The 22453-nt window shown below is 47.0% G+C and overlaps 2 protein-coding genes across 4 annotated transcripts in view; one reads left to right on the plus strand and one right to left on the minus strand.

Moving 5' to 3' along the window:
* The window catches only part of TOP2B (DNA topoisomerase II beta), a 485217-nt gene extending 479132 nt beyond the window's left edge, over positions 1-6085 (plus strand). For both annotated transcript variants that reach the window (XM_069212028.1, XM_069212029.1), the window contains exon 36: positions 5587-6085. In XM_069212028.1, coding sequence (XP_069068129.1) covers positions 5587-5751 — 165 coding nt within the window. In that variant the 3' untranslated portion in view covers positions 5752-6085. The remainder of the gene's footprint in view (positions 1-5586) is intronic.
* A 1084-nt stretch (positions 6086-7169) lies between these two features.
* Positions 7170-22453, minus strand: part of RARB (retinoic acid receptor beta) — a 292516-nt gene continuing 277232 nt past the window's right edge. For both annotated transcript variants that reach the window (XM_069212031.1, XM_069212030.1), the window contains exon 8: positions 7170-7507. In XM_069212031.1, the coding sequence (XP_069068132.1) occupies positions 7311-7507 (197 nt within the window). In that variant the 3' untranslated portion in view covers positions 7170-7310. The remainder of the gene's footprint in view (positions 7508-22453) is intronic.

Consider the following 22453-nt stretch of genomic DNA (forward strand, 5'->3'; position numbering starts at 1 on the left):
ATTATCTCTGATCTACACCCCATTCCTTGCTTCCTTATCACACCAGTTGGCTTTGAGATCACTACAGCTGGGTAAATCCGGCACACACATGTATGTTTGGCCCGTTGATCCCATGCGTTGCTCCTCTAGCACACCTGTGTGGAATTCTCAGACCAAAAGCTATGGCTGCCTGCAGGGTGCTCATTACTGTTGGTTGCTCCTTGGTTGATATCCTTCCACTGTTAGCACACACTGTGGCTAGCACTATAATGTCCGTTCCTATGAGCTGCTTCTCTGATGCTCCTGGATACACTATGCAGCCAGTAAGCACAGCTGGTTGTATAACACCCATTCATATGGATTCTTCTACAGTTGCTACTTGGTGCACCCCTTATCCAGTGTAGTATGGCTGTCCTAGAATGCCCTTTCCTATGGCTGCCCCTTTTCTGCTTTTAGGTGAACTCTGTAGCTGATACAGCACGTATGGTTTAGTTCACATTCTTGAGGATCCCCTTGTGACCCTCCTGGTGGACTTCTCGGGGTATTTACTGTGGATGGTTGCATGTCTGCTGGGTGGGACAAGAACGTCCCTTGTATGATAAATGTAACCATGCCAAAAGTGAGCCAACTTCAGCTGAAATTGATATTCTGGCTTTTCTTTGTTGCAGGTGACTTGCTGATGTGGCGTTTGTGCCAAGGCCTAGGCTTGTCGTTCATGCTAGAGGCCCAAAACCTCCTGGACCTGTTCTGGAAGGGTGCACTAATCGTGTATTGTAGCTCAACATGGGACTACTGTCCATGCCCTGGGTTGTTGACATAAGCAGAGTGGGAGCCTAATTGTTCAAGATAGCTTTTAATAAAAAGATGACTTTTGAAAGTCACCACTTTAGTGCCCAAACCTCCACTCGCCTTTCCAATCTATCTGCAGTAGTCACCCAAGACCAAATTCTTCTAGGATATTCATGGCCTCCCGGGATCTTTGGAAGGCAATAACTTCGGGCCAATGCATTCTTCAAATTGTAGAAAGGCAATATGCCATACCCTTCCAGCACTCCCTTCTCCTGACACCCCTCCCCTTCCGTTCCTGTGAGACAGAAAAACGTCTGTGTATTTCCCAGCAGGAGTTGACAACACTGCTGCAAAAAGAAGTGGAGTTGATTTCAGAGCAAGAGATTGGGTAGAGATGCTACTTTTGGTGCCCAAGAAGGAAGATTCTAATATTGGGGTCTTGAATCTCTTCATCCACTAGTAGAAATTCAAAATGTGGTACCTGGCTTAAGTTGTTTGCCACTGGAAGCAGGATACTCAGTGGTGTCTCTAGACTTGCAGAGCACTTATTTCCACATATTGATCCTGCAGTTGCACAGGCGTTACCAGTGCTTCATAGTTGGGTCCACTTCCTACCAGTGCGCGGTACTCCTCTTTGGCTAAATATCAGCACCTTGAGACTTTGCAAAGGCGGTGGGGATGGTAGCAGCTCATCTCAAAAGCATGAGGATCTTGGTATTTCTGTACTTCAGTGATTAGGTGCTGAAGGCAGAGTTTCAGCAGTTGGTGTTGTGCCCCTTGCAGTGGACAGAATCTCTCGTTAGAACTGGTCTTTTCCATCAGTGTGCCCAAATCTCACCTGCTGTTTCCTCAGCTCCTCCTGTTCATAGGGGCAGTCCTGGCCACAACATTGCTCCAAGACTTTCCTACTTTCCTGCAACATTCAGAATTAGATTTTTCACAAATGCGCTCTGATTCCAGTCCTAGTGGTGTTAAGCTCTGTTTTCTTGCATCTTCCTGGCTGTGCATGCACCCTGGCACATCAGGGCTCTCCGTTAGGTTGATAGCCATTCATCTCCAGAAGAGCAGCATGCCTGTGCTGTGGGGACTGTCAAGGTATACCTAGCACCCTTGTTGGACTTCCTTTCCTTCCAAAATAACTATCCTTGTTTAAGCTGCCCGTGGTTTGGGGATTTCTGAATTACGCGCTACCCTTTGTCATGCCTCTGGGAGACCTCAATTTGGTTTTGACTTTTTGATGGTGTCACCATTTGCAGCACTTCATAATTGCAAATTGAGACCTCTGACGTTTAAGACATTTGTTCTAGTTGTCATCACAATACAATACATTTATGGAGCGCTCAGCTACCTGAAGAGGTGTCTTTGCGCTACCAGAACGGGCACCAAGGGGCCTAGATTAGCCAAAAACCTAGAAGTCAACCGTGCAGGAGTAAAGTAGAAATGTTTTAGGTTCTTTCTGAAAACAACTTCATTGGACTGCTTTTCAGACCCTGTGGAAGTTGATTCCACAATGTTGAGGTAAAAAAAAAAAAAAAAATCTACCTCCTTGTAACCTTGAGATGGGATTTGGAAAAGCTTCAGATTGCTAGATCTCAGCAGCCTGCGCGTATGGCGTGAACCAACATCCGAGGTAGCGAGGACCAGTGTGAGAGTAGGCCCTAAATGTAAAAATGAGAGCCCTAAACTATCCTTTTTATCATGGGGAGCCAGTGAAGATCATGTAGATAACCCACAACAGCCACCTGTTTGGGGGTAGCGGGGTCCTGAGAATTAGCAGAGCAGCAGCTTTTTGAATGATTTGCAGGCGATGGGTCAAATAAGCAGGCAGTCCCAGGTTCAGACTGTTAGATTAGTTAAGTCTGGAAGTAATCGGGGCATGGACTATCGTTTGGCAAAGCTCCAAGTGGATAAGACGCAGCATCCTTCCTAATGACCTATGGGTACGAAAGCAGAGGACAAAGTCTTAATTTGGGGCTCAAAGGTCAAATCAGAATCCAATTTTAAACTCATATTTCTTAAAACTGAGGCTGAAGGGAGGAGGGGGTGGGGGAGAGGGGGGGGGGGGTCGGTACCCATCACAGATGGCCACCAAAGGCGGGTATCGGGAGAAGATGTGGGGCCAAAAATAGGATCTCTATCTTCTCTGAGTTGAGTTTAAGACGGCTTGAATTCATCCAGTCTACAGCCGCTTTGAGGCATAACTTAAAGGAGAGCAGAGTTGAAGGGGCGGTTTCCTGAAATGCCAGAAGAAGCTGGGGGTCTTCAGCGTGTGGCACTAGTGTCAGTCGCCATGACTCCACCAGTTTTGCCAAGGGTTCCAGATAAATATTGGAAAGGGTGGGGCTCAGAGCAGAGACCTGAGACTCCTCACGCTCTAGAGGTTTGGAAGTGGAGGTGAAAGGGGGAAGGAAACAGTTTGGGAGCGGTCAGTAATGAGTGATGTCAGCCAAAGCAAGGCTTGGTCCCTAATACCAATTTCTTTCCAGTCTGTCAAGCAGAAGAGCATGAGACGATATCGGATGCTGAAGGAAGGTCCAGTAACTACCATAACTGTAGTATTTAGACCCAAGCCGCCTTTAATAAATTCTGAGGCTTCAAGCAGAGCTGATTCTGGGCTATATCCTGCACTGAAACAAGAGTGGGAATCATGCAGCACATGATTAGACTCAAGAAAGTGGGAAATCTGCTTGTTTACCCTTTTTCAATTAGCTCAGCCACCATAGGAAGAAGCGAGATGGGCCTAAAGTTGCCGAGAACCTAAGGATCGGTCGAAGGCTTCTTCCTCAAGGGTAGCAGCAAGGCTAGTTTCCAACCAGAAGGAGCCAGTGCCTGGTCTAAAAAATTATTAAGCAGTTTATTTAAAATCAGATTCACCAATGGGGCAACAGGTTTTAAAATAGCAGGACGTCGGCGGGGCACACCAGCAAGCTGCAAGTGCTGAGCGTGTGCCCTCCTTTTACCCCATTCGGTCTGAGCCAGTCCATCACCCTGCCTTTCTTTTACACCCCTCCACCCCCCACCAAGACTTCAATGCCCTCGTTAAGCAAAGTTTCAGTTGTAGGGGATGATGGTGTGCGTGAAAGTAACGCAAAATCTGTACACAACTCGTGGGCAGGAATCACCGCTAAAAGCTGCATTTTGCCCCTGCCGCAGCCGGGCTCCTTACAGATTTAAATAAGGGCTAAAATTAGGATTGATGTGCGTTTTCACTGGTGGTACTTAATGCCCTAAATTGTTGGAACAAGACTGTTCTCTCTGTGGTATGCAGATGTGCCTTCTATGGCCAGCTGCAGTGAAAGTAGTGTCCTGATACATTTTGCTCTGCTATCCCTTTAATCTAGAGTGCACAGAGCCATGGGCCTGCCTGACAGTGCGAGGCTCAGGAGCTGCCCTGTGACCTGGGAGGGGCCACAAAACGTGGCCTCCTAGAACAGCTTGCACTACTGAACCTCTCCTGTGTGAGCGCAGGTTATACCCTGTGAGCATGCGTGCAGTGTGGCTGTGCATGCATACCTTGTTTCACGCATCCGTGGTGTGAGCGCAGGTTATACCCCGTGAGCATGTGGACAGTGTGGCTGCGCACGCATACCTTGTTTCACGCAGGTTATACCCCGTGAGCATGTGAACAGTGTGGCTGCGCACGCATACCTTGTTTCACGCAGGTTATACCCCGTGAGCATGCGGACAGTGAGGCTAAACACGCATACCTTGTTTCACGCATCCGTGGTGTGAGCGCAGGTTATACCCCGTGAGCATGCGTGCAGTGAGGCTAAACACGCATACCTTGTTTCACGCATCCGTGGTGTGAGCGCAGGTTATACCCCGTGAGCATGCGTGCAGTGAGGCTAAACACGCATACCTTGTTTCACGCATCCGTGGTGTGAGCGCAGGTTATACCCCGTGAGCATGCGTGCAGTGAGGCTAAACACGCATACCTTGTTTCACGCATCCGTGGTGTGAGCGCAGGTTATACCCCGTGAGCATGCGTGCAGTGAGGCTAAACACGCATACCTTGTTTCACGAACCCGTGGTGTGAGCGCAGGTTATTCCCCTTGAGCATGAGGGCAGTGTGGCAGCGCACGCATACCTTGTTTCACGCATCCGTGGTGTGAGCGCAGGTTATACCCCGTGAGCATGTGGACAGTGTGGCTGCGCACTCATACCTTGTTTCACGAACCCGTGGTGTGAGCGCAGGTTATTCCCCGTGAGCATGAGGGCAGTGTGGCTGCGCACGCATACCTTGTTTCACGAACCCGTGGTGTGAGTGCAGGTTATTCCCCGTGAGCATGAGGGCAGTGTGGCTGTGCATGCATACCTTGTTTCACGCATCCGTGGTGTGAGTGCAGGTTATTCCCCGTGAGCATGAGGGCAGTGTGGCTGTGCATGCATACCTTGTTTCACGAACCCGTGGTGTGAGCGCAGGTTATACCCTGTGAGCATGTGTGCACTAGATTGTACTTCATGGTTTTGGAGCATCCCCCACCCTGGTTGCACTTTGCCTGTGACCTGGAGGACCGATGCACCAAGCTCACAGGCAGATGGTGGCGCAGGGGAGCTGCCATCACCGCTGCCAACAGATTTCAGACACTTGGACTGTACTTTATATGAGTGGAATCTAAATCCAGACAAAAGTGCACGGATTACACGACCTTAGTTTAAGTATAATAGTTATTTACAGAATCTGGTGACAACTGGGTTGTGGCTACCGGAGAACACCTCTCTGGGCCTGTTACTTTGAATATATTCACGCACAGCCCAACAGCAAGTAAAGTTTAGCACTGATTACTGTAGATTCACATTTCCGTGTTGCATTTGCAGAAACCGAAGAAGACTTCCTTTGACAACGAGTCCGATGGAGACATCTTACCGGCCGACTTTGGCTCCGAAAGCACGACGGAGCGACAGCCACGGTCCGGCCGAGCCAGAAAAGAAGTGAAATATTTTACAGAGTCCGATGATGATGATTTTGCTATGTTTAATTAAGTGCTTGAAAAAGCACACAGAATAATTTCCGAAAATATCTTGTGTAGTCCTTTTGTCCCTCCTGTCGCAAACTTTTGTACATTTGGCTTATTTTATGTGATTGCGTAATTGATGGTTTTTATTATTGTGTAGGCCTTTTAACATTTTGTTGTTCCACATACACTTTTATGCTCTTTTTTACTCATTGAATTGTTCATGTATATGTCTGATTGGCTTGTAGAAATGTTTTAGACTGCTGTGCTAAAAGCACACATTTTAACTGTCATGGTTGCAAACCGCAAACCTGCTTTTTGAAATGAAGTTGAAACATTAAAAAAAAAGAAAAAAATCTGAAGCACATTGCCTGCCGTGTGATTTTTACAGAAAAGAAGGGCTTACGCGGCTGTAAAATAAATATATTTTATTCTTTGCCAGGAGACTCCATGGAAAAAGGTAAACAGTCTATGAACATAGAAAGTATTGTTAAACAATCTCGATGTACAAACCGAGCCGGTGACCGCACGTCACAGACTTGCTAAAGGATGCCCCTTTTTCGAAATCTAGTAGTGCTCTGAATGAGGCCGAAGAAGCTCTGACCCTTGAACCCACCGCGGTGGGGGTGATTCACAAGAGCGCGAGTTTCGGGGTACCGGGTGGACCGAGCACACCCCGTACTTCTCAGCCAACACTCCTCCCTGCCACACATAGTTAAATGGGACACACTGTGCCCCATGATAGGTAGTGGTCAAGCCCGTCGCCTCCTGCGAAGTGTTCCTAATGGCTTGTCAACAAGTAAACAAAAGATCACACCACATAAATGCTGCACCTTGGAGGCTATCTGTCCCGTGAATGTAGTGACAAATGTTTTACTGCACCCACCCTGTAATCAACATCATTTTAAAGTGATGAACCAACAAATCACATTTGATTACCTGAACTTGCAGTTCAAAGACGCAGAAGGCTTTGCTTCTGATGCTAGTGCATTGAATTTGTTCTTATACTTTAGACTGAACTTAAAAAAATGTGATAGCTGATACCACACAGAGGAGAAAGCTTCGCCCACCCTCTCAAGTACTCCACCAAAGAAAACAGCCCCCCCAACCCCCTGCACATCTGATTGAATCGCCACTTGGCCTTTTCTGGTGGCCCACTTTGTTAGCTCAATGTCTTTGTCATTTTATGAAATACTAAAGGAAAGCACCAAAAACATCCATTCAAGAAGAACCACTCCAGAGTTGTATGTACAATGTCGTCGAGGTACATTTAAACCAGTTTCCGAATCGATCTTGTCATGCAATCTTGAATAGAACAGAAAAATAACTGGTTTCCTGTGTGCAACAGCAGAGTTTCATAAACTATTGTAGATTTTTGTTTATAATTTTGAATAGTCCAGGAGAAGATTGTGTTTAAACACTGAGTAGTATATATATATATTTATATTATATATAGATTTATTTATAAGTAGAACATATTGGTCATTTTCCTATTTTCATGTCCTGGAAACCAAGCACTGAGTGGTTTTCCTAGCTGTGTATAAGTTTTTCTTTGAGTATGAATGTCTTATAAAAGCCAATCAACTTCTATTTCGCTGGAGGAGATTCCCCAGTGCTGCTGTTGTCTGCCGAGCTTGTGGAGATGGTGGGGCTGTGCTCTGTTGTATCCTCATCTGCACCAGGGGAGCCGGCTTCAAGTCCCTCGGAGTTTTCTAACATTTCCTGGATGAGAGGCGGCATGGATCCAGGAATCTCCAGCTTTAAGGTTATAACACGTTCGGCACCTTTAAAAACAAAGAAAAGCATACTCAGTGATGATACTTTCAACAACCACTTTAAGTACTAGCACAACATGTCACTTGAATGACTTGTAGCAACAGACTGGATGTGCTTTTTTTGGAATCAAACGTCAAATGTTTCATTATAACCAAAAACTCTAGACTTTACACAGAAGTTTTCAATATATTAGTGGACTCCTACTAGGAATGCCACCCTTGCTCACTTAAACGCAAGCTCTATTTACTTATTAGTTGTCAAGGATTTGAAAGTTAATGTGTTTTCAAATCTCAATTTGTAAATTAAACTTAAAATGCAGCACAATACCACAGTCACTATTCCCAACCTGGTACCTAGGGCCTGGGTTCTGGAGAGGGTCCGTAAAGGCTGCAGCATGTATTGTGCTACCCACCTCATAAAAGTTGCACACAGCTGCCACTGCAGTCTGCGTGTCCTGGTGCAAGCCAGGTGGAAACACAACATGGCACACCCTTTGTGTGCCACGCCCCACTCACTGCATCCAGAATATGTAAGTCACCCCTACAGCAGGCCTTTGAGCCCGAAGGAAGGGTGCGTTTTGTTTGATGTGAGGACATATTTGCTTAAGCAGATATGCCCATGTGATGTTTAGTTCAATTGCTGGACATCACAAGTGAACAGAAGTCATCTTAAGGTGTGTACTGGCCACTCATCATTAAGAGTTCCCCAGCTACATAATGGCTTCCCTGAAACCTCTGGGGTTTGGTATCAAACACCTCGTCTTAATAAATCCTTGGCTGGAATCAGCCTGGATTTATTATGATGTGCACCCAGAGGGCACATTAGAGGTGCCCCCGAAACGTACTACTCTCTAAATGTGCTGGCTCACTCGTTTCGACCAGCCTGTCACGATAGTCATGTTTCTAACCCCCCCTGGAGGTGACAGCCCGCACTCTGAGACCAGAAACATTAACTGCTCCAGAGGAAGGTGTTCTCACCTACTCCAGCAGGATGGTGAGTGCGTACCAAGGCCAGGGACTTCAAAGACCCTGCCGCCTTTTGTATGCAACCATGACTTCCAAAGACCTGGGAGTGGCCACTGTAGGAAGCTGGCCTGGTGTGTGGTGAGCGCCTATGGTGTTATCACCTTATACCAGGTCTAGGTATCTAGAGGTAGCTGTGGATGAGCAGCCAAGAAGTATCTAGGAGACATGCAAAGCTTATGCAATACCACTGTATTTACACACATGAAAGAACCACAGTGTTACAAAAATAAAGGTACTTTATTATGGTAACGCAAATACTAAAATACTGCATAGGCAATACTCTACTAGCAGGTGAGTAAACATGCTATTACATACACCTTAGTAATCAGGAATCGGCATTGAAGGCAATAGAAAACAGTGAAATAACAGTAAACAATAGAGACCCTAGGGGGAGACCAAACCATATACTAAAATAATGGAATGCGAAAGGCCCACTCTCCTCCCCCAACAACCCCTCCCGGGTAAGTGGAATCTGGAAGAACCAGGAACACCAAAAGGTAAGTCAGAGGGGACTCAGTCCAAAGAAGGGAGTCCCAGGCGACCCTCAGCAGTAAGGAGAGCCAGAAGTCGAGGATGGAGTCCCCACCGGCAACTCAAAGGCAGCAGGCACAGGAGGCGCAGTGAGGCCCAATCAGCACACCTGGAAAGGAGTCCCGCGTTGCTGAAGCAGCAGGCAGGAGACTACTCATTGCAGAGAAGAGTGCTGGAGGCCGGGGCTACAGAAAGCCTGAATATCCCTTGGAAGGAGAGCCAACAAGTCTTGGTAGCTGCACGAGTCGCAGTGCACAGGGGTACTGTCCTGCAAGGAGAAGCCAAGACTCGCCACTTCCCAAGTTGGACAACTGGTAGAGGGGACCACTCCAGACCACCACCAGTGTTGCAGGATCCATGCAGAGTTGCAAGAGAGAGGATCCACGCAGCCAGTCGTCGATGCAGTTGTTGCCTGTGGATGCAGAGGAGTGACTCCACTCCAAGGGAGATTCCTTCTTTCTTCTTGGTGCAGACTGAAGACTTGCTGCCCTCAGAGGGTGCACAGCCGGGGAAATGTTGCAGTTGGAGGGACTGGAGAAACTGTGTTGCAGAGCGAAGTCGTCTCTGGAGCGCCAGATTGTAGGGTCCTGTGAAGTCCAATTGCGGTTCCAGTAGCCAGAAGTCGAAGTAAACATTGCAGAGGAGTTCTGCTGGAATCTTGCATTTCTAATCTGATCACTCACTCAAGAGGGAGACCCTTAATAGCCCTAAAAGGGGAATTGGCCACCTAGCAGGGTGACCACCTATCTGGAGGGGACTGTGATGTCACCTGCCTGACCTGGCCACTAAGATGCTCCCAGAGGCCTCTGCCCGCCTTGGATTCAAGATGGCAGAATCAAGTGGCCACCTGGAGGAGCTCTGGTCAACTCCACTTTCCATTGTCCAGTTTCACGCCAAAACAGGTACCAGAGGTCTCTGGACTGGTGTAAACCAGTTTACACAAGGAGGGCACCAAATGTGCCCTTCAAAGTCTACCAATGGCTTGGGGAGGCTACCCTTCCCAAGCCGTGTAACAGCTATTTCCAAAGGGAGAGGGTGTTGCCTCCCTCTCCCAAAGGAAATTCTTTGTTCTTCCCTCCTGGGATTGAGCTGTTCAAGTAGCAGGAGGGCATAAACCTGTCTGTAGGATGGCAGCAGCACAGGCTGCCCGGGAAAACCCTGCAAACAGGTAGGAGCAAAGCTGGGGGTCCTCTAAGGAGCCCCCGGAGTGCATGGAATCATATAACCAAAACTGGCAACAGTATCGGGGTATGGTTCCGACATATTTGATACCAAACATGCCCAGGTTCGAAGTTACCATTGTGTAGCTGGACATAGTGACCTAAGTCCAGTACAAGGGTAAGATGGCTTCACCACACTCACGAAGTCCATGAAAATGGAGCTGGAGCTCGTGGGGGGACCTCTGCTTATGCAGGGGGTGCCCTCACACATAGATACCTACATCCTGCACCCTGGTGCAGTGACCTGTAGTGAAAGGGTGCTTGCACCTTTCCACGCAGGCTGCATTGGCAGGCCTGCAGACACATTGTGTATGGGCTCCCATGGGTGGCATAATATACGCTGCAGCCCGTGGGGGGAACCCCTGGTGCCCCAATGCATTGGGTACCTAGATACCATATACTAGGGACTTACATCGGGGCACCAGTTTGCCAATTGTGGGGTGCACAAAGTCAGGAACAACCAAATTGAGAAGGAGATAGCTACCATCTTGATTTTGGTGGAACTAGGAATTCTGGGACATAGTTATGCCCACTTCTCACAGGAACTGATCATAAGGAGGGTTTATTTACCCCAAGTCTAACTAGCCCATTGGCTACTACTCTAAACTCCCAATTGCCCCAAAATTGAGTATTTAGGTGGCCCCCTGACACCAGAACAGATTTGTTTGACCCAAAGAAGTGGACAAAGAAAAGCCAAAGGAGCGAGAACTATGGGACGACTAGGGAACTTTAGGCACAAAACCCTGCCTACCTGCGTCTGTCCCAACAATCATTACATCACCACTCGTCCTGCAGCTGTGGGGACTCCAAAAGCCTCGGGGGTTCTCCAGCACTTTGCAAACCCATCAGCATCTCCCTTGCAGTGGAAGAGCCACTTCCCTGCTTCCTGCAGGCACCAACTGCAACATCCGATTTACCGTCCTGATGACCACCGGGTCCACTGATGCAGCAGCGTCCAGGAGGTGGTCACTGTGCTCCAACAGGCCAGTCCGGTCGCCCTTCTAAGTCAGAAGACATCAGCATCAACTGGAGCTGAGCTGTACCCATACCTGCAACTACAAAGGCTTGTTGAAGTCCAATCCAGATTTCAACGTTTCACTGCCTTCGAGGGACGTAGGCATCACAGAGGACATCTTCCAGTGTCATCCAGCTGCATTGTTTTGTCCCTCTTCTTGCAGGTCCCCCAAAGAACAGTGGGCACCTTGGTGCAGGAGCATCAACAAAGTCCCACAGCACCTGAGCGTCCAAGCCTGGGTCTACAACAGCCAAAGGTGTTGTCTTGCTGCCAGGACCCCCACCGACCGAACCCCCACCCCTCCATTGAGAGCTCCCGGACTTGTCCCGAAGTCCCCCCTTCCAGTCTCTTTCTAGGTGACCCCCCCTCGTCGCCAACTGTGCGTTGCGTGAGACACCTGACTAGCATCACTGCACCTGGGTGCCCCAGGGCAGATTAAAGTGTATCACTGGTCTTGCTTGTGAGTTTGCACCCGTAACACCGTACAATCCACAGGGTACCCACAAGAACTGGTTGCAAGGAGTCTTTTGCATTAAAAGTACTTTGAAACCTTTACCGCATATAAGCACATTTGAGTAAAAGTGTTACTTGGGAAGTAGATACAAACTGCAACAGTATTTCCCTTCTTCAAACTTAATATAAAGAAAGTAACTATTTTTCTAAACATTGGTCTTGAGTTCCTTCTCGAGTCTTGTTTGACTGTGTTCAACAAATGTTTAGCACTACTCTCTGATAAGCCTAACTGCTCGCTTACTCTACCACAAAAGAGCTTTTTTCGGATTGTCACTTTTCCCCCTGAAAAAACAAGAAGGGTTGCCTGTGCGATCTGCATAGTGTGCCCCTACATTTGATGCACTGCATAGGTAGCCCGCTTCCTACACTGGCATTTGTATGTGTCTTTCCAAGACGTCCTTAGCAAGGGGTGAGAAGTGGCTTGCAATAGGGGAGCAATACAGAGGCCAGAAGGGAGAGGTACGGGTGGAGGGCACACTACAAGAAGAGGTGCTGAAGGAGCACTGCAAGACAAGGGAGGGGACGTTTACAAGAACCAATAGAGATGGGTGCTTCTAAATTCACGAGGAAGACAAAAGTGCCTGGGCTCCCTAGAATCCTGGATCCTGGATGGAGAGGGCTCTGCAGGAGCATGGAGTGAGAGCTACATACACCTAGTATATCAGGTCATGCATAACTGGCTGCTCCAGTCCTGGTTTTAGCTTTAAATTAGGAGGCTTGTTCTAGTGTTTATCCCATTATAAAATCAGGGCTGTGTTACAATAGACTTCCCTGACTCCGTGCAGAAACGAGCATCTGTTTTTTGTGTGCCTTCAGTTTGTGAACTCATTTAACCCAATATTTCGGATGGAGATTTTTAACAGCAGATTTTTTGCCTTTTCAATATTCTTCAGGCATCCGACTAGGTCCAGCAGCTTTTGAGCAGTACCTCTGCATGCTGGTGCCACATGGCTCCGAACTGACACCGTTACGGAAATTGTGTGTAGGCCAATATAGGTGCCACTCAGCATGCTGACATCTTTCTTTTTTCCATGCCACTAGATGTGGATCTAGAGTTACCGCTTCTCTTACACAGAAAAAAATGTACCCTCCCAAGATGACAGGTTCAATTCTTGTTGGGACTGTCGCACACAAATATCTGTGACACTCATCAGGTTTTATGTGATGCCTAAGGCCTGCAGTGACTACACTGCAATAAACTCAAAGGCCATACAAGACATTGAGGCAAAACTATATATGTCCTCAGACACGGAAGGCTGCACCTCAAGACCAGTCCAAGGGTCAGTTTTGGTCCCGTTCCTTATCAAGAAGTTGTAAGAGTCTATCCCGAGGTAAATTGTTCTAGTGCTCCAAGTCCTCAGGTAAGATGAAGAAAAGCAAAGACTCCAAATGGGACTTGGCCCATTCCTGCCACTGTCGTACACCTAAGAAGACGCCTGCGCGTCTTCATGCCTCTCGATCTTGTTTCCGAAGTTGGTCAATGTCAGAGTCCAACCCACAACTTGTGCAGCTAAATCAGAATTTTCAGGTCAGTCTGCAACAGAGGCAGTTTCGCGAGGCCATGCTCTAACTCTTTGGATTCCTTTTGATTCCCTCTGATGTCCTGCGGGCCACAAGGAGCCGAGAGGTCCCTCCATCTGTGATACGGACAGCGTGCTCGCTCTCTGCACCAGTTAGACCCTCTGTACACAACAGTGGCCCTCTTCCGTTGACCCCACAAACTGTCAGTCTCTGTGATTAAAGCCTGTTCCCAGAGCGTCAATGCAGACTACATTTATGCTGGAGGTGGAGGTGCCCATTGTGCTCTCTGACTCTAAGTTGGCACAGCTTCGACCTCGACCAAGGCTGCGCTGTTTGAGTTGAACTGCAACCTGTCCCATATGACTGACTTAGCGTCCTATTTCCGCAAGGCAGTTCTGATAAACTACATTCCTTGTTTGGCACAGGCTCCAATGATGACTACAATGCAGGTGATGAACTTAGCCAAACCCACCATGAAGAAACTTGGTATAGTGATCTCCAGTTTGCTAGTGATCTTTCCACCACTCATGATTCCAGCCTCATCTCACCTCCAAGCCCTATGTAAAGTGCTCCCTTTACGATAGAGCAGCAAAAGATTTCGACCTCCAGTTACCAAAACTAATGTCCTGATAGATTTCTCCTCCAGCCGGGGCAAACTAATACTGACCCACTGCTGACTTTCAATAACGCACTGACCAAAACCCTCTTAGGGGCCTGGGCCAAACCTTGTTTTGGCAACCCAGAAAGTCACCAAATCGCGAGACATCACCCTGCCATTTCATCTCAGCACCCCTCTCCTGAGAGCCGGGAGGTGCAGGATTCCACCAGACAGACAAATCCTAACACTTGCCCAACGACTCCCCGCGATAGGGAGTCCAAGAGAGTGGAGACCTTTGGAAAGAGCGTATTTTCTTCCACTAGTTTGACCTCCGATCAGTTAAAGCCAGTTGTCGGCTGGGCCATTATTCCCACAAGCTTTGGAATTCGATTGCTTATATCTTTCCAGATGAACTGGAATACCTTTGCCTATACTCACCCAGGCCATAAAGTATGGCGATGGTGCTGCCAAGTTTACAATCCAATGGAATGGATACAACAGATTCCATCAATTCAAGAAGTCATCCGCAGGAGGAAGATCTTTCACATGCCTGGCAGCAAAAGGTTGCAACACCTTACCCCTTCGTCTCAGTTGCCATCGCTGCCTCAGTTCAGGAAGGACCCCAAGACCTGGCTCTTGAACTGATCTCTGAGGACACACCCCTCAGCATGTTGAGACCCTATGGGTGAGTAGTGGGCTTTAAAACATATGACTGATCGATCAATTGGCACTAGTGTTGCTATTCATTGCCTTGCCTAGTAGCGGTGACAGGCTTTTCAGGCGAGGTCCACTTGGCCTTTGTGGACTTTTGAAGGGATCACCTCTTTGGGGACAAAGCAGATTCAGCCCTTGAGCGCCCCCAAAGAGAGCAGGGCCACAACACACTCCTTGAGCTTCTCTAAGCCACCACAACAACCTCCTTCAGGTTTTGTTTTGCAACTTTGGCAGAGGTACCACATACAGTCAAGTCAATTCAGCCTCAGCAAGGTGCCCAGTACTTTTGTGGCCAAGGCGTGGCACCCAATGGCCCCACGGTCTGGGACAATGTGCCAGTTATCCCACTGCCCCCCAACCGCCCTTCCACCACAGCCCCACCTGCCAACCCCATTAGGGGAGCACAGCTAAATGTTGGCGGCAATGTTCGACAGTTTCTACTGGGCTGATGGGCAATAATGCTCGACAGATGGGACCTGCAAATTGCCCATGGGGTGTATGCCCTGCAAGTCCACTCCACTGCATCTTCCACCATCTACAGAAGGACTGATGGAGAACTACCTGTCTCTTATTGCAGGAAGTGCAAGCCCTTTTGGCCAAAGGGACTATCAAGATTGTGCCTTAGGTTTCATTTGGCAAACCTCTGCTCAACCCTGGGTAGCTGTGGCTCTGAGCAGTTAGGCTTATGCAAAGAAACAAGTGTAAAGCATTTAAACAGCACCAACACAATCGAAGAAAAGAACACAACTCAAGAAATCCAACACCAGATTAAAAAAAATAGAATATATTTTAATGAATTTATGGACACCAAAATGAAAAAGATCCACTGAAGGGTTCCAGAGGCATAGATTTTACAGGAAGGAGTGAATCGGGACTTTTCACTTAACCGTGAACAAGCATTGGCAAATTCAATTAATTTGACACAAACTTTTTCAGGTCAGTATGCGGGTTAGAGTTACCTTGGGCAACCAACTACGGTAGGGAGCCAGTCAGGATGACCAGCAAGGTCCAATAGACAATTACGTCTCTAAGGAAAGCAGGCTTCAGTTCAGTTCCAGCGTCTGTGTCTCCTTGCCATTGACTTCTAGAGGGTGATTCCGAGGCAATGGGTACAGGATGCTGAAGATGCTGTGCAGTCAATGGGGGTCTTTCTGAGGCTACGTCTTGGTCAAAGGTCTTGGTGAGGGGATTCCCTCCTCAGGTGTCGCCATTCCTCACAGTCCTCTCTGGATCAGCACAAGTCCAGTTGCCACTGGGCTACCAGTCTCCCGGTACAGTATATTCAACTGTTTCCTTCTCTTGACAATCTCTCTCCTGAGGGTGACCAATTCACACTTGGGTGGCTCTCCCAGCTCCAGCAGACTTGGGCCCATATTTATACTTGTTTTGCGTTAAATTAGTGTCATTTTCTTTTTACGCTAATTCAGCGCAAACCTAACTCCATATTTTTACTTTGGTGCTAGACACGTCTATCGCTAAAGTAATGGAGTTTACATTGTTTTCTGGAAGGGAAAACCTACCTTGCGTCAATGAGATGCAAGGTAGGCGTTCCCGTCCAGAAAAGGACGATATGGCCTTTGTGCCATATTTATCCCCGTGCTAAAATCCAGCACGGGGATGGGGGCCTTAAATAATGGCGCTAAGCTTGCTTAGCACCATTTTTTAACGCCTGGGTCTGGGCAGGCGTAAGGGGACATGTAGGCAGATTTCCATGGTCGGAGACCATGGAAATTGCCCACAAGTGCCCTTTCCTGTCCCCAAGGACACCCCCACCCACACCAGGAGGTCACCTAAGCATGGGGGACCCATCCCAGGTAAGTGTGGGTGAGTATTTTTTTTCTTCCCCAACACCACTTGGGGGCCCCCTGCACAGTGCTGGCCCCAATGTCCATGCCCAGGGGACTTTTGTTCCCTGGGCATGGCCATTGGGGTGGTTTGGCCAGTGTTTCACCCCTCTGTGCCCAACATCAACCTGTCTAATTGAACCAAAGTACAGCCCCTCTGGAGTGTGGTTACAATATGTCCCTCAAAGGCGGGTTCCCCTTTGACGCCTTCCTTTTGGTCCAACATCCCATGTGGCTTCATTCGAGGATGAGATAACACCACCTCCAACAGCAGGACTCTATTGCTACTTGTCCTTGGAGCCATTTATACATTTCCCTACTTGGGCAGAATGCTGTCTTCTGGCCAGCCTCAGCAAATGGCCATTGAAAAACTTGGGCAACATAGTAGCAACTTTCTATAAGTTCAATGTGGCAACAAGTTAGATAAATGTCGACGTGGGCATCAAATTGGGCTTAATTATAATGATTTTGTGATACCTGATAGTATCAACTTTAGTAGAACCATTCAGAAGATAAAACAGTTGAGATGACATCGTATACCCTGCACTCGCCAATTGGGCTACCAATGCCTCTTGTAGTGAAAACGACAATTGTAGATTTTTACTGCCAGGACATGTTAAGCGTGTGTTGTACTTTACTATTATGCGTCACCCTGCCTTAGGACTCACTAGCCCGGCTGCAAGGGTAACTTACACATATTGTAAGAGGAGCTTGGGCTTTGCCATTGCTTAAAATGGCCGTCGAGTTATCAGTTTTATTCTGCCCTTCTGGTCTGCAGCGGCAGACTGCGAGCCATCTTTTAACTTGTCCCACTCAGGGTGGCACAAGTGTTGCAGTCCCTGAGGGGACACCCTAACTTACAGACCCTGGATACCTCTGGTACCTTATACTGGAAACTTAGAAATAAGTTGGGTGTGGGCCAACCAAACTTACACATGTCAGGGCACTGGCAGTGAGGTTTGGTTAGCAGGCCTCGGTGCATTGAGTCAAACCAGCAGCATTAGTCCAAAACTTTGGCGGTGACCATACAAAAATAACAATTTCCTTTTACACACCTTGAAGGCCCATCAGTGCTACCTTCGATTTGTGGTAGGACCGGAGTATTTACAGTTCACTGTGCTCCACTATGGTCTCACCATTTCTTACGTGTGCAGGAACATGATGGTGGTAGCAGCCCACCGTCAGGGGTTCCAGGCTTCCACTTTCTTGATGACGGTTGGCTGTTGAAGGCGTGCTCACCCCAGGCAGTCATCAACCACCTCCCAACTACGGCAAACCTCCTGTCATGTCAGTGATTTAAGACCCATAGAGATCAAAATGCTTACTAGCTTTAAGAGCAGACTAATTGCACCCGCTGCATTCCGTTAACATTTGAGCCACAGTTTAGGTATCCTTGTTTACTGAAAGCACTGTGTATTGGCACTATTTTGCCCTTTAGTTTTTTGTGTTACTGATTAGGAGCCTTTGATACTTTATCGATCAGACATGGGTGTATGTTCAACATTAGTGCAAAATGTGGTTCTCTATGAAGCTATGTAATAATCATGGGAATGAATGGTCAAGCGTGGCTTTCTGAAAGTTAATTTTCAATGAAAGAAATAAGCAGAATGCATGGTGAAAAAGGTCCTCTTATCTGTGTTGTGAAATAGGTTAATAATTGATGGTGAACAAGGGTTCTTCTCATTGGCTGTTCAGAGGAGACCCTCACAATCTGCAGTAGTGGGAGCTCGAACGCAGTTGGTCCAGAGCAAGCGCCTTTACAGGATTTCCTGTACGCCTTTACGCCTCTGCAGCCACTTACCCAATATCTGAAAAAGATCAGGAATGACTGGGCCCAGGTGATCCTACGGCTATCACAACAGCTAAACAGCTATCTTTCTGCCATCTCAGCCTTTCCATGGTTGCCAGATCAGCCATCTGTATTCAAATCCCCAGTTGTAAATAGGTTTTTGAAAGATCTCCAACATATGTTCCCACCTTCACCCTTTATCATGTCTCAGTGGGACCTAAATTTAGTACTCACTTTTCTCATATGTGCTCCCTTCGAGCAACTGTCCTATCAGGCTTCTTACAATCAAACAGCGCACTGGGTGGTGCCTATATAGCAGTGATACTCAAAGTACGGCCTGGGGGCCGCATGCGGCCCTTTTGACCTTTTTATGCGGCCCCCAGGGCAGTAGCACTAGGCTGCTGTTTACTTGACTTAACAGGCAATACTTTATTAAACACTATTAAAGATAAAGAAAGGAAGTAAGGAATTTGTCCTGAACCGCTTAACTGCAGGAACACTAATTTTTTTTAATTAACCTTGCAGCAAATGTCTGCAACTATGATAAGGGTTCTTAAAAATTAATTCAAAAAGTGTATTTCATTTGTACGCAGGACCATTTCATTTTACTACATCAGATTATATCAGTGCATGGAGAAGTATTTTTTTTAAGAACAATAGATTTCAAACATAAGTTCAGAAACATTCATTCTTACCCCACCTTGATAACAATGCCAATAGTGAATTAAGAGGCAAGTCAGCCATCTGCACTCTTTCATTGGCTTAACTTGCTATTATACATGAACTGCTTCATAGTTTATTAAATCAAACACAGAAGGGTTCACACAGCGCACATACTGAAGTCATGCATTGTGAAGTCCTCCTACATACAATAATGAAGAAAATGAAGGGAACGTGAAATAAAACAATTGCCTAGGATCACACAATTTGGTAAAGTGAGGAAGCTGAGATTAATGCCACGTTTTCTGGTTTCACATTGAGCGATTCAGCCACTAGATCTATATGCTTTGCGTCTCCCTACACCCACCATAACGCCACAACCCCTCCCCATCCAGGCCCCCCCCCCTCCTCCCTTTGATCGCCCCAATGCTAGCATCAGGGCGGTCCTCGGTCACACCACAGACCAAACTTTGTGGCCCCTGGGAAAATGTTTGTGAGTACCCATGCTATATAAATACCTTGCACGTCACTTCCAGCACAGATGATGCCATCTGGAGCCAAACGATGCCATCTATCGTTGCCCAAGGGTACTGCTCATGAAAAGATTCTGAATCCAGTGACGCCAGGGGATAATTCTAAATTCAGGAATCTGCGGCTAGTTAGTCTGTACCAGATAAGACATTACCAAAGGTAAATAACTTGATCTTTTGGGCATGAGCTTCTGCCCACTGATCAGCTTATTACTTCGAGAGTATCTTGTTGCAGTAGCAGGGCAAGGCCCCTCCACCTGAACCTGCACAACCAACACCTTCATACATGGAGACTGAAAGGTGGCAGCTGAGTGCCGCCTGAAACGGTGGAAATTGTTCTTGCTGCCAGGCACCCTTCCACAATGTCCATTTATGCCAAAAGCTGGGATATATTTATCTTCTGGTGTGGTGTATGCAAGATTGACCCTTTACAAGCCAAACTAAATGGTGGTTTTTTGTTTGGTTTTTCTTTGGTACAGCAAGGCCTTGGAGTGGGCACTATTACAGGTGATTGTTGTAGCTTTCAGACCTTCTACATTTGCCAGATCAACTGTCCTTGTTTAAATCACCTGTCGTGGTGAGGTTTATAAAGGGTTTCACACATGTCCTCCCAGCCCGTTTGTGATGGAACAGTGGAATCTTTATTTGATCTCGATGTTTCTCTCGTGCACACCTTTCAAACTGGCACGTAGCTGCTCACTGCGTCTTCTGACTTCAAAGACATTACTTCAGCTCATCGCATTAAAGAGCTTTACCACCGGTCAGGGCAACTACCGTGCACCCCCTTTTGTCAGGACAAACTGGTGCTGAGGATTCAAAGTGCATTTTTGCCTAGGGTTGTGACTCCTTTCCCTGGCTGGGCAAATCATCTCCTGGCCAGTGTTATTTATTCCTCCCCCATCTCATCTGCACTTGACATCTCAATTGGACCCCAAAAGGGCTTCAAGCTTTTATACTGATCGTACCAAAGTCTACTGTGTGGACAATCAGCTTTTTGTGCGTTTGTCAGAGGTGAAACAAGCATTAGCAATGCCAATAGGTCTCACCTGCGCAATAGCTTTTGGCTTTACTAATGTGTTTTAGCCATGTCATACACTAGCATCGCTACTGTTCAGTATTGCTAAATGTTAGAGGCGTAGAGAAGATTGTCAGAGTGGAGTGGCACAAAGGGTTGTATACTGGAGTGGCTTAGAGTGCATTTGCATAGTGTATTGCAGAGTCTAGTGGCATAGAGTGCAGCAGCACAGAATTCAGTGGACAATGCAGGGTCGTAGAATGCAGTGGCATAGATTAGAGTGCTTCAGAGTGTTAATATAGTGTGGCATGATGCAGAGTAGAGCGTCGTAGAGTTCATTGACATTGTAGTAGCACAGAGTAGAGTGCAGTGGTATACAATGAAGTGGTACAGAGTGCAACGGCATAGAATTCAGCTGCGTACAATGCATCATCGTAGAATGCAGTGGTGCAGATTAGAGTGGTGCACAGTAGAGTGAAGCGATGCAGAGTAGTGTGGTGCAGAGTAGAGTGGCAGAGTAGAGTGCTATGGTGCAGAATAAAGTGTCGTTATACAGAGTTAAATGGCTTAGTGAAGCAGAATGGGTTGCACAGAGGGCAGTAGTGCAGAGAAGTGTTGTAGAGCGCAGTGGCATAAAGTACAGAGCCGTAGGGTGGAATGTTTCAGAGTAGAGTGAATTGGCATGGTGCAGGGTAGAGTTCGGTGGCGTAAAGTGGTGTAGCCTGCAGTGGTGCAGAGAAGATTAAAGTGGCAGAGTACGGAGTGTAGAGTTGAGTGGTGCAGAGTAGAGTGTATTGGCATGGAGAGCAGAGTGGAGTTGTGTAGAGTGGAGTGGCCTGCCTAGACTGGTGTAAAGTGCAGTGGCTTAGAGTAGAGAGGCTCAGAGTGCAGTAGGAAGCAGTAGAGTAGAGTGCAGTGGTGCAGACTAGACTCGAGTGTTCATGGTGTGGTAGCATAATGTCATTACAGACAACACATTTTAAATTGAAATTACCATTACGTTTGCACAGATCTACAGTTTTACTAATAAAACAAAAATGTTAATGTGTGGAAATGGCATCACCTAGTGTATTGAATTATTTTGATCGTATTAAAATGTTTGTTTCCATCACATTTTAGAATTACAGATAATTGGGCTTCATTTGTGCTTTTCTAACTCTGACATACTTGCACAGTTCATTTAAATGTTGTGTGGTAGAAAAATAAACAACTTTTTTACACAAATGAATCCAGCATACAGAAACCAGAAAATGTGAGTTACAAAATCAGTGGTAAGCAACGGGGAAATGCATTACTTGGACAGCTTTCTGAATGTCCTCAGCAAACCAGACAGCTGCTCTGTTTGCTAGGCTTCGACTTAAAAATGGAATGCTGTGAAGAAGGGGACCTTGTTAAGGTAGGTGATCTTCTGCATTAAGATCTGCTACACATCGGCCAATAAGGAGTTGTCGGAAGAATTGAGAACCCATTTTACCAGGGCTTTGTCTGCTACCACTGTGTTGATGGTACATGCTTTCAGAAGCTCCGATGCCTTGGAAGCAAGGTCTGCTGGGAAGGGCATTTCACCCGCTTGGTCCTGCAGGACTTTTTGGTCGAAGCCCACACCAGTAATGCTCCACGTAGGGAGGTATTATTTTGGTATTTACTCTAAAGTGAGGAATCTGCAATTAGAAGTGTGTAGCAGAAGAACCATTTAATTACCTCCGGTAATGCTCTTTCCAGTGCATTCTCTATCTGACCACAGACTTCTCACTGGCCTACGACCTTCCCATTCTGTGCAGCGGCTGCTTTTTAACATCTAAAAATGTCCCAAATTGGAAATCCGCAAACTGGTGCCAACAATTGTTCACACTCCGTGTCTGAGAGCGCAGAAAGGGAAAAATAAGAACGTAGGCCCATATTAATACTTTTTTTTAGTGCTGCATTTGCGTCTTTTTTTTTTTTTACGCAAAAGCGGCGCACACTTACAAAATACAATT

The sequence above is a fragment of the Pleurodeles waltl genome, chromosome 10 (assembly GCF_031143425.1).
Source record: "Pleurodeles waltl isolate 20211129_DDA chromosome 10, aPleWal1.hap1.20221129, whole genome shotgun sequence".
Lineage (NCBI taxonomy): Eukaryota > Metazoa > Chordata > Amphibia > Caudata > Salamandridae > Pleurodeles > Pleurodeles waltl.